We start from the raw sequence: 12,757 nt of genomic DNA, 5'->3' as shown, positions 1-12,757 counted from the left end.
TCGCTACAGTTTTCAAATCACTTGCATGACGAACACTTCCAAGACTCATTCCTTTTTGTGAAGCAAATTGTGTTGATCCCGTTTGAGCATGCAAAATTCCTTGGGACTCTTGAGTAGCTTCAGTAGTTCTAATGTCTCCTGCATGTCTGACACTACCCAAGCTCATACCTTTTTGAGAAGCAAATGTTGTTAAACCTGTTTGGGAATGAAGGATGCCTTGGGTTTTTTGGCTCATGTTGAGAATATGCAAATCACCCGCATGACGAATATTCCCTAGAGACATTCCTTTTTGTGAAGCAAAACAGAACTCGCCAGTTTGGAAGCTAACAACACCTTGGGATTTTTGCTGCATTTTAGGTAATATCAAGTCTCCAGCATGTCTCAATCCACCAATATTCATTCCTTTTTGTGATGCGAAATATGCTGTGCCACTCTGAAAATGCAAAATACCTTGAGACTTTAAACTCATTCCAGTAGTAATTAAATCGCCAGCGTGCCGGACACTGCCTATACTCATACCTTTTTGCGTTGCAAATCGGTTACAACCGGACTGATCATAAAGTATGCCGCATGAGGAAAGGCTTAAGTCATTCACCTTAATGTCTGCTGCATGACGCACTTTTCCAATGCTCATTCCTTTTTGAGATGCGAAATGTGACACACCTGTTTGTGGATGAAGAAGACCTTGCTCTTCTTGAACCATGTTTGCAACTGGCAAATCTGCAGCGTGTCTAACATTACCTAAATTCATTCCTTTTTGTGTAGCAAATTGGTTAGACCCAGTTTGAAAATGCAAGATGCCTTGAGACTCGGGCACCATTTCTTCAATCATTATATCACCAGCATGGCGTTGGTTGCCAAGACTCATTCCTTTTTGGGAGGCAAATTCTGCTGAACCGGTTTGTGGATGAAGCAGACCTTGTGAACTTAATGACATAGCAGCTGTGCTTATGTCCCCAGCGTGTCTTACACTACCAATACTCATTCCTTTTTGGGAAGCAAATTGGGTAGAGCCAGTTTGATGATGAAGAACTCCTTGAGACTCTTGCACCATGTCGGAGCATGGCAGATCACTGCCATGCCTAATACTACCAAGTCGCATGCCTTGCTGAGAAGCAAAGTCTTTAGTTCCAGTTTGAGCATGAAGAATACCTTGTGTATCTCTAGAAGCTTCTTCAAGCTTCAAATCAGCAGCATGGCGAACACTTCCTATACTCATTCCTTCTTGCGACGCACCAGTTTTGTGATGCAAGAATCCAAAAGACTCAGGAGCCATCTCTTCTACTTTTAAATCACTTCCATGTCGTAAATTTCCCAAACTCATACCTTTTTGAGTAGCAAACTGTGTTGAACCTGTTTGCGGGTGTAGGACTCCTTGTGATTCCTGAACCATTTCAACAGATTTAAGATCACCAGCATGTCTAACACTTCCCAAGCTCATACCAGTTTGTGAAGCAAATTGAGCAGAGCCTGTTTGAGGATGCAGAAGCTCTTGTGATTCTTTCACCATTTTGGGCACCTCAAGATCACAGACATGACGAATATTACCCATACTCATGCCGGCTTGTGTAGCACATTCTGCCGAACCTGTTTGTGGATGTAAAATGGCTTGTGAAGCTGCTGACATGTCAAAAATTTTCAAGTCTGCACCATGTCGAAGGCTTCCAAGACTTAAACCGTGCAAAGAATCAAATTCTGAAGAACCTGTCTGTCTATTTAACATTCTATGTGTGTCAATAGCCATATCCAAAACTTGAATGTCTCCCGCATGCCGAATAGCACCCAGAGACATGCCTTTTTGCGAAGCAAATCCTACGGAGCCTGTTTGAGGATGAAGTATACCTTGAGATTCAAGGGAAATATCATCGCACTTTAGATCTCCTCCATGTCTAACACTTCCAATACACATGCCTTGTTGAGACGCAAATTTTGTAGAACCAGATTGTGCATGAAGCACACTCTGGGTCTCTTTACACATTTCGTCAACGTCAATGTCAGCCCCATGTCTGATACTTCCAATGCTCATGCCTTTTTGAGAAGCATGTCCTGATGAGCCAGTTTGTGAATGTAGCACACCTTGTGAGTCTTGAGATTGATTAGGCGTCTTGATATCACCTGCATGTCTAACACTCCCTAGATTCATGCCCCTTTGAGAAGCAAACTGTGACGACCCAGTCTGTAAATGCAAAACACCTTGGGTTTCAGGGTTCATTTCAATTACTTCGACGTCTGCCGCGTGTCTGATACTACCAAAGCTCATTCCTTTTTGAGATGCCAAATTAGCGGATCCTGTTTGGCTATTCAAAAGGCCTTGAGAGTCTAGCACCATTTCGGGGACTTTCAAATCACCTGCATGTCTAACGGCGCCGAAACTCATTCCTGTTTGTGAGGCAAATTGGGTAGATCCAGTCTGAAGATGAAGCATTCCTTGCGCTTCTTGACACATGCCTTCCAGTTCCAAGTCTGCTCCGTGTCTAATGCTGCCTAAACTCATGCCCTCTTGAGAAGCAAATTGTGTCGAGCCTGTTTGCGGATGCAGCACTCCTTGAGACTCCTGCGCCATATTTGGGATATTCATATCTCCTCCATGACGCACATTACCCAAACTCATTCCTTTTTGCGTAGCCAATTGGGCTGAACCTATTTGCGAGTTAAGGATTCCTTGAGACTTCTGATCCATCTCTGAGATATTCAAATCAGCACCATGCCGAACTACACCCAAATTCATTCCTTTTTGAGATGCAAATTCTGTAGACCCAGTCTGCATATGTAGCAAGCCTTGTGACTCTCTGCTCATATTTGGTGTCTCCAGATCAGCTGCATGGCGAATATGCCCCAAACTCATACCCTTTTGGGATGCATGTGCTGCTGAACCAGTTTGGGGATGAAGTATTGTTTGGCATTCTTTGGAAAGATCAGAACAAGGAATATCTCCAGCATGTCGGATTGAGCCCATTTGCATTCCTTTTTGAGAGGCATGTAAATTGGTTCCTAAAATCCAACCAAACATATGAGTGTTTTCGGTAATTCTCTAGTATAATGAAATGTTATAGAAAATAGAAATGTCATTTTTTTATTTTTGCAGTTGGAAACATCGAACTCTCCACAAATGTCATATTTATCTTTGTATGTGATTAGAAGTTGATAAATTGTGATGGACCAAGAAAATTATATACAGTGCACCCTCAAGATACGATTTTGATTCGTTCCAGGGCTGACATTGTATGGTGAAAAAATCGTATGTAGGGGTATAGAAACCATAGTAATTATGTAATGCAAATATCCCCTGGTAAAAATCGTCGAAATTTTATGCAAGTGTTGTACATATTAAAAATTAGTAACAAAATAGTATGTTAACCTTAAGAACTATAGTTACCTACGGAAACTTTATCGCATTTAGTGTATTTAGTGGTTATGATCTGCAATAAAATGTAACATTATAATGTACCATTACATTACAACATTACAACGTACCGTAGGAAGTTCTTACCTGCACGACAGACGTATGTATAACGAAAACTTTGAATTCACCTCAAATAAGTTTAGCTTACTAAAAACACACACTTAAAGCTAAGTTTTAGTATGTACTTTTAACTATTTTACTGAATTTCAACTTTTTATCATGAAAACTTTATCACCTAACAGTTTGTGTCTTCGCTTCCACTACAACTTTTAACAGACCTGTTTAAAACCTTTAACCTAATTCGGCAAGAAAGCCCAAAAAATGCAGTTTTCGTAATGAAGTTAATTTCTGAATTTTGTTAGCGAGTTAAGGAAAGTTATCTGACCACTGATCTTCTGTTTGAAGGGATCGCAACTGCAACTTCGCTACTGGTTTTAATGGGAAAATATTACTGTTTTACACATGAAAATTGCTAATCTGAAAAAAATTGGTCATCGTGTCTCTTTCAGACGTTGTGAAAATATTTTCGGCGAACAGTATTTCGGTGTCTTTGTTAATTTGACGTATTTAATAAGCCCACCAACTTCTAAATTTAAACTCGGGTGAAAATTTGGTTGAATTCATATGGTGAAATAAGATTCGTATGATGAGGTGAAAAAATCATTATGTTCCAAACCGTTAGGTGAAAAAAATTGTATATCAGGGTAATCATGTCTTGCGGGTGCACTGTATATAACACTTTGGCTAAATGAATAAAAAAGAAACAGCATACCTGACTGCGCATGCAAGACACCTTGAGATTCCTGAGAAGAAGATTCTACTTGCAAATCTCCAGCATGTCTAGTGCATCCAAAATTCATTCCAGCTTGATTGGCAAATTCTCCAGTACCAGTTTGAGGATGAAGAAGCCCCTGTGATTCTATAGAAATATCCTCCAAACCCACGCTAGCTGTGTCTCTAACTGCTCCAAGGTTCATGCCCTTTTGAGATGCATGACTTCCTGTACCTGTTTGAGGATGCAGTATACCTTGCGAGTCCTGTGACATGGCCGTTATGGTTTCATCAGCTGCATGTCTTGCCTTTCCAATATTCATTCCTTTTTGAGAAGCTGACTGTCCCGTTCCTGTTTGAGGATGCAGAATTGCCATAGATGGATCAGCCATTTGTTCAATTTGAATGTCCGCAGCCTGTCTTACTTTTCCTATGTTCATTCCCTGCTGTGAAGCATGCTGCCCTGTCCCTGTCTGTGGATGAAGCATTCCTTGAGCTTCCAAAGAAAGTTTATCAAGCGAATGATCCCCACCATGCCATGTATACCCCATGTTCATGCCTTTTTGAGAGGCATAAATTCCTGTACCAGTTTGATGATGAAGAACCACTTGCGATCCCTTGTCCATATCCTGAGAAACACCATCAGCACCTAGTCTAGGTTTTCCAATGTTCATACCTTTTTGAGATGCAAGTTTCCCAGTGCCTGTTTGTGAAAAAAGAATTCCTTGTGATTCTATAGATAGTTGATCTACAGTCAAATCGGCTGCTTGTCGGCTCTTTCCCATATTCATTCCATGCTGAGAAGCATGATGACCTGTTCCAGTCTGTGGGTAAAGTACACCTTGAGCTTCTATAGATATCTTGTCAAGTCCATGATCTCCCGCATGCCAGGTATATCCCATGTTTAGGCCTTGTTGGGATGCGTATTGACCTGTTCCTGTCTGTGGATATAAAATAGTTTGTGATTCTGCAGCCATTTGAATGTTGGCATCATCGGCTGCCTGTCTAGTTTTGCCAATGTTCATTCCTTTTTGTGAAGCAAAGAGACCAGAGCCTGTCTGAGGATGCAAAATACCTTGAGAGTCTTGAGAAACGTTTTCTACTGAATTATCACCACCATGCCATGTGCAACCCATATTCATCCCTGTTTGTGATGCATTTTGCCCAGTTCCAGTTTGAGGATGAAGAACACCGTGTGATTGCTGACACATTGGTACTATTTTACCATCAGCTACCTGTCTTGGTTTTCCAATGTTCATTCCTTTTTGCGATGCATGTTTTCCAGTACCAGTTTGTGTGTGAAGTAATCCTTGAGATTCTAAAGCCATATTTCCTGTAACATCATCAGCTGCAAGCCTACTTTTACCAATATTCATCCCTTTTTGAGTGGCAAATGCATTACATCCAGTTTGCACGTGCAAAATACCTTGAGATTCTTGGGAAAGCTTGTCTAAAGGATGATCACCAGCATGCCATGTGTATCCCATGTTCATACCTTTTTGAGAAGCATTTTCACCTGTACCAGTCTGTGGATAAAGAATTCCTTTGGATTCATCAGCCATTTCTTCACAGATATTTGCTCTCACGGATCCCATGCTCATGCCTTTTTGCGATGCAAAAATGTTGGAGCCTGTTTGAGAATGAAGAATTCCTTGGGATTCTTGAGAGATATCATGAATATGCTCCTGGGTTATATCTCTTGAGGAGCCTATATGCATTCCTTTTTGTGATGCAAACTGATTGGATCCAGTCTGTGGATTAAGAATACCTTGAGATTTTTGAGAAAAGTTTTCCTGTGGGTGATCACCAGCGTGCCAACGCGAACCCAAGCTTAGACCATGCTGTGAAGCATTTTCCCCTGTTCCTGTTTGTGGATAAAGAATTCCCTGTGACTCTGCACTGATCTGTTCAATCAAATGATCTACTGGCTGTCTTAGTTTGCCAATACTCATACCCTTTTGTGATGCAAACTTATTTGATCCTGTTTGAGCGTGAAGCACGCCTTGTGATTCTTGGGAAATGCTTTCCAGAGGATGGTCAGCAGCATGCCAAGTGTAGCCCATATTCATTCCTTTTTGGGAAGCATGCTCACCTGTGCCTGTTTGAGGATGGAGAATTGCCTGTGTATCAGCAGATGCTTCAATAGCGCAGGAAAGAGTTTGTCTTGATTGTCCCATGCTCATCCCACGTTGAGAAGCATGTTTTCCTGTTCCAGTTTGAGGATGAAGAAAACCAAGAGTTTCATCTAACATTGTTTCACCTGGATCATCAGCAGCTTGTCTTGCTTTACCAATGCTCATACCCTTTTGTGAGGCATAAAGATTCGACCCTGTCTGCAGATTCAAAATACCTTGTGATTCTTGAGAACTTTTGCCCATAGAATAATCACCTCCATGCCAAATATAGCCCATGTTCATACCTTTTTGGGATGCAAATTGGTTAGACCCAGTTTGTGGGTGCAAAATCGCCTGAGTTCCCAATGATAATTTATCTAAAGGATGATCACCAGCATGCCATGTGTAACCCATGTTCATGCCTCTTTGGGACGCATGTTCACCAGTACCTGTTTGAGGGTAAAGCATTCCTTGAGACTCTTGTGACAAGTCTTCAGGGGCTGAATCAGCGCCTTGCCGTGACTTTCCAATATTCATTCCTTTTTGTGTGGCTTGCTGGCCAGTCCCGGTTTGTGGATGAAGAATGCTCTGCGAATCTCTAACCATGCTTTCAATAGCATCGTCTGCACCTTGCCTAGTCTTTCCTATGTTCATTCCTTTTTGAGAAGCTTGTTGACCTGTGCCAGTTTGGGCATGAAGAATTGATAGGGAGTCTTTGGACATATCCCCTACCACAGTATCGGCAGCCAATCTACATTTTCCAATATTCATACCTTTTTGTGTAGCTTGCTGGCCTGTTCCTGTTTGAGGGTACAGTACTTCTTGAGATTCTTTTGATACGCTTTCAGTAACATCATCTGCGCCATGCCGAGATTTTCCAATATTCATTCCTTTTTGAGAAGCCAGTTGTCCAGTACCGGTCTGAGGATGAAGAAGAGACTGTGAGTCTAGTGACATATTTTCGACTGTTTCGTCTGCAATTAAGCGTGTTTTACCAATGCACATCCCTTTTTGGGTTGCGTGTTGACCTGTGCCAGTTTGATAATGAAGCAAGCCTTGTGTGCTTTGAGACATGTCATTCATTGCTTCATCAGCGCCTAGTCTGGTTTTACCAATATTCATCCCTTTTTGTGTTGCTTGCTGACCAGTTCCAGTTTGTGCAAATAAAACTCCTTGTGACTCTTGTGATATTTCTTCTATAGCATTATCTGCTGTATGTCTTAGTTTACCAATGTTCATCCCTTTTTGAGAAGCATGGTAACCAGTTCCTGTTTGAGGATGAAGCACACCAAAAGCCTCTCTCGACATGTCTTCAACTTTACTGTCTGCAGCTAAACGGGTTTTACCAATGTTCATTCCTTTCTGTGTAGCCTGTTGACCAGTTCCAGTTTGAGGATGAAGAATCCCTTGTGCATCTTGTGACATGCATTCTGTCACCTCATCAGCTACTTGTCGAACTTTTCCAATGTTCATTCCCTTTTGAGTAGCGTTTAACCCCGTTCCTGTTTGCATATGGAGAATACTTTGAGATTCTTTCGTCATTGCTTCTACCACTTCGTCAGCAACACATCTTGCTTTACCCATATTCATGCCTTGTTGAGAAGCCAACATGCCAGTTCCTGTTTGTGGATATAATACTCCTTGAGAGTTTAGAGAGGGTTTATCTATAACATTATCACCAGCATGCCAAATATGGCCCATATTCATTCCTGCTTGTGAAGCATGCTGACCTGTTCCAGTTTGAGGATGGAGAAGCGATAGAGAGTCTTTACACATCTTTGTTGATACATTGTCAGCGGCATGTCTAGTGAATCCAATGTTCATACCTGTTTGAGAAGCATATTTACCGGTGCCTGTTTGTTCATAAAGCACTCCTTGAGCTTCTCTAGATATAACCTCTATTATGTCATCAGCTGCATGTCTTACTTTGCCAAGGCTCATGCCTTTTTGAGAAGCTTCTTGTCCTGTTCCTGTCTGAAAGTGAAGAACACCCTGGGACTCTTGAGACATGGTTTCAGTATGGTTTTCCACAACTGGGCGTGACTTGCCCATGCTCATTCCTTGTTGTGATGCATGTTGACCTGTTCCTGTCTGAAAATGAAGGACACCTTGTTCCTCTTGTGACACACTTTCAACGAATCCATCTGCTACAGAGCGAGATTTTCCCAGACACATTCCCTTCTGAGATGCTTCCTGACCAGTTCCAGTTTGAGGATATAAAACTCCTTGAGACTTTTGTGAAATGTTTGTAGTGTGTGACTCAACAAGAGGACGAGCTTTACCCATACACATGCCCTTCTGTGAAGCTTGGTAACCTGTTCCAGTTTGTGGATGAAGAAGACTCTGTGATTCCTTCAACACAGGATCTATCGCATCATCTACAACTTGTCTTGCTTTCCCAATGTTCATTCCCTTTTGAGATGCTTGCTGACCAGTTCCTGTTTGCTGATACAGCATGCCTTGCGATTCCTGAGTTAAATTGCCAATCGTCTCATCTGCCAAATGCCTAATGCCACCCATACACATTCCCTTTTGTGAAGCCTGTTGACCAGTTCCCGTTTGTGGATGAAGAACACCTTGAGCCTCTAAAGACATAGTTTCCACCAATTCATCTACAACAGGGCGAACTTTACCCATACACATTCCTTTTTGAGATGCTTGTTGACCAGTGCCTGTTTGAGGATGAAGGATACCTTGAGTTTCTTGTGACATATTTTCACCAACTTCATCAGCAACCTGGCGAGACTTTCCCATACACATTCCTTTTTGAGATGCTTGCTGGCCAGTTCCTGTTTGAGGATGAAGGACACCTTGTGACTCTTGAGACATGCTTTCGACTAATTCATCAAAAACAGGTCGAACCTTTCCCATACACATTCCTTTTTGAGATGCCTGCTGACCAGTTCCTGTTTGAGGATGAAGGACACCTTGTGACTCTTGAGACATGCTTTCGACTAATTCATCAATAACAGGTCGAACCTTTCCCAGACACATTCCCTTTTGAGATGCTTGCTGGCCAGTTCCTGTTTGAGGATGAAGGACACCTTGTGACTCTTGAGACATGCTTTCAACTAATTCATCAATAACAGGTCGAACTTTTCCCATACACATTCCTTTTTGAGATGCCTGCTGACCAGTTCCCGTTTGAGGATGGAGAATGCCCTGCGCTTCTTGAGACATGCTTTCACCAACTTCATCAGCAACCTGGCGAGACTTTCCCATACACATTCCTTTTTGAGATGCTTCCTGGCCAGTTCCTGTTTGAGGATGAAGGATACCTTGTGACTCTTGAGACATGCTTTCAACTAATTCATCAAAAACGGGTCGAACCTTTCCCATACACATTCCTTTTTGAGATGCTTGCTGGCCAGTTCCCGTTTGAGGATGAAGGACACCTTGTGACTGTTGAGACATGCTTTCAACTAATTCATCAAAAACAGGTCGAACCTTTCCCATACACATTCCTTTTTGAGATGCTTGCTGACCAGTTCCTGTCTGAGGATGAAGAACGCCCTGCGCTTCTTGTGACATGCTTTCACCTACTCCATCAGTAACAAGGCGAGTTTTTCCCATACACATTCCTTTTTGAGATGATTGCTGGCCAGTTCCTGTTTGGGGATGGAGAATGCCCTGAGCTTCTTGTGACATAGCTTCACATAATTCATCAGCAACAGGACGAGCCTTTCCCATACACATTCCTTTTTGAGATGCCTGCTGGCCAGTTCCAGTCTGAGGATGCAAAACACCTTGTGTCTCTTTTGACATACTTTCATCCAAACCATCAGTTATAAGACGTGCTTTTCCAAAACACATACCTTTCTGAGACGCCTGTTGACCAGTTCCTGTTTGAGGGTAAAGAACACCCTGCGCTTCTTGTGACATGCTTTCACTTTCTTCTTCAATAACAGGACGAATCTTTCCTAAACACATTCCTTTTTGAGAAGCTTGCTGACCTGTTCCTGTTTGAGGATGAAGGACACCTTGTGACTCTCGTGACATAGTTTCGCCTAATTCATCAGCAACAGGACGAGCCTTTCCCATACACATCCCTTTTTGAGAAGCATGAACACCAGTTCCTGTTTGAGGATAAAGAACACCCTGTGCTTCTTGTGACATGCTTTCACTTTCTTCTTCAATAACAGGACGAATCTTTCCTAAACACATTCCCTTTTGAGAAGCTTGCTGACCTGTTCCTGTTTGAGGATGAAGGACACCTTGTGACTCCCGTGACATAGTTTCACCTAATTCATCAGCAACAGGACGAGCCTTTCCCATACACATCCCTTTTTGAGAGGCCAGATGACCAGTTCCTGTTTGAGGATAAAGAACACCCTGCGCTTCTTGTGACATGCTTTCACTTTCTTCTTCAATAACAGGACGAATCTTTCCTAAACACATTCCCTTTTGAGAAGCTTGCTGACCAGTTCCTGTTTGAGGATGAAGGATACCTTGTGACTCCTGTGACATGGTTTCACCTACTCCATCAGCCACAGGGCGGGCTTTTCCCATGCACATCCCTTTCTGAGATGCCTCTTGGCCAGTGCCTGTTTGAGGATGAAGAAGACCCTGTGCTTCTTTTGACATGTTTTCGACCAATACATCTGTAACAGAACGAACCTTCCCAATACACATTCCTTTTTGGGAAACCTGTTGACCATTTCCTGTCTGAGCAAAAAGTACACCCTGTGTTTCTTGTGACATAGTTTCACAGTCTCCATCAGTAACAGAGCGAATCATTCCTATGCACATCCCTTTTTGAGATGCCTGCTGGCCAGTTCCAGTCTGAGGATGCAAAATACCTTGTGTCTCGATTGACATAATTTCGCCTAAACCATCAGTTATAAGACGTGCTTTTCCAAAGCACATACCTTTCTGAGATGCCTGCTGACCAGTTCCTGTTTGTGGATAAAGAACACCCTGTGCTTCTTGTGAAATGCTTTCCCTTTCTTCTTCAACAACAGGGCGAATCTTACCCATACACATTCCCTTTTGAGACGCTTGTTGACCTGTTCCTGTTTGTGGATGAAGGACACCTTGTGATTCTTGTGACATAGTTTCACTCAGTCCATCAGTAACAGGACGAACTTTGCCCATAGACATTCCCTTTTGAGATGCCTGTTGGCCGGTGCCGGTTTGTGGATGGAGGACACCTTGTGATTCTTGTGACATACTTTCACTTGTTCCATCGGTAACAAGACGAACTTTTCCAATGCACATTCCTTTTTGTGAAGCATGCTGACCAGTTCCTGTTTGTGGATGAAGAACACTCTGAGCTTCTTTTGACATAGCCTCAGATAATAAGTCGGTTACAGGGCGAATCATTCCCATACACATTCCTTTTTGAGAAGCTTGTTGACCTGTTCCAGTTTGAGGATGAAGAACACCTTGTGATTCTTGTGACATAGTTTCACCTAACTCGTCAGTAACAGGACGAACTTTGCCCATAGACATTCCCTTTTGAGATGCCTGCTGGCCGGTGCCGGTTTGTGGATGGAGGACACCTTGTGATTCTTGTGACATACTTTCACTTGTTCCATCGGTAACAAGACGAACTTTTCCCATGCACATTCCTTTTTGTGAAGCATGCTGACCAGTTCCTGTTTGTGGATGAAGAACACTCTGAGCTTCTTTTGACATACTCTCAGCTAATGAGTCGGTGACAGGGCGAATCATTCCCATACACATTCCCTTTTGAGAAGCTTGTTGACCTGTTCCTGTTTGAGGATGAAGGACACCTTGTGATTCTTGTGACATAGTTTCACCTAACTCGTCAGTAACAGGACGAACTTTGCCTATGGACATTCCTTTTTGAGATGCCTGTTGGCCAGTTCCTGTTTGTGGATGGAGAACACCTTGCGATTCTTGGGACATACTTTCATTTGTTCCATCAGTAACAGGACGGACTTTTCCTATACACATTCCTTTTTGAGATGCCTGTTGGCCAGTTCCTGTTTGTGGATGAAGAATACTATGCGCTTCTTTTGACATATTGTCAGATGATACATCAAAAACGGGACGAATCTTTCCCATACACATTCCCTTTTGAGAAGCTTGTTGACCCGTTCCAGTTTGAGGATGAAGGACACCTTGTGATTCTTGTGACATAGTTTCACCTAACTCGTCAGTAACAGGACGAGCTTTGCCCATAGACATTCCCTTTTGAGATGCCTGTTGGCCGGTGCCAGTTTGTGGATGGAGGACACCTTGTGATTCTTGTGACATACTTTCACTTGTTCCATCGGTAACAAGACGAACTTTTCCCATGCACATTCCTTTTTGTGAAGCATGCTGACCAGTTCCTGTTTGTGGATGAAGAACACTCTGAGCTTCTTTTGACATACTCTCAGCTAATGAGTCGGTGACAGGGCGAATCATTCCCATACACATTCCCTTTTGAGAAGCTTGTTGGCCTGTTCCTGTTTGAGGATGAAGGACACCTTGTGATTCTTGTGACATAGTTTCACCCAAC

The 12,757-nt window shown here is 42.6% G+C and overlaps 3 protein-coding genes across 7 annotated transcripts in view; all 3 read right to left on the bottom strand.

Annotated features, from left to right (window-relative positions):
- LOC137393565 (calponin-1-like) overlaps positions 1 to 12,757 on the bottom strand; it is a 50,601-nt gene that overhangs the window by 13,680 nt on the left and 24,164 nt on the right. The window lies entirely within an intron of this gene.
- Positions 4,819 to 5,750, bottom strand: LOC137392923 (calponin homolog OV9M-like; the record flags this gene model as incomplete). The annotated part of the gene is made up of 2 exons (XM_068079287.1): positions 5,601 to 5,750; positions 4,819 to 5,483 (listed from the first exon to the last, which is right to left on the bottom strand). Coding segments are annotated over exons 1-2 (801 nt in total), but the record flags the coding sequence as incomplete, so codon positions are not given.
- Positions 5,764 to 6,591, bottom strand: LOC137392922 (calponin homolog OV9M-like; the record flags this gene model as incomplete). The annotated part of the gene is made up of 2 exons (XM_068079286.1): positions 6,408 to 6,591; positions 5,764 to 6,311 (listed from the first exon to the last, which is right to left on the bottom strand). Coding segments are annotated over exons 1-2 (732 nt in total), but the record flags the coding sequence as incomplete, so codon positions are not given.

This window comes from Watersipora subatra, chromosome 4, assembly GCF_963576615.1.
Source record: "Watersipora subatra chromosome 4, tzWatSuba1.1, whole genome shotgun sequence".
Classification (NCBI taxonomy): Eukaryota; Metazoa; Bryozoa; class Gymnolaemata; order Cheilostomatida; family Watersiporidae; genus Watersipora; species Watersipora subatra.
This window is presented reverse-complemented; position numbering and strand designations above follow the sequence as displayed.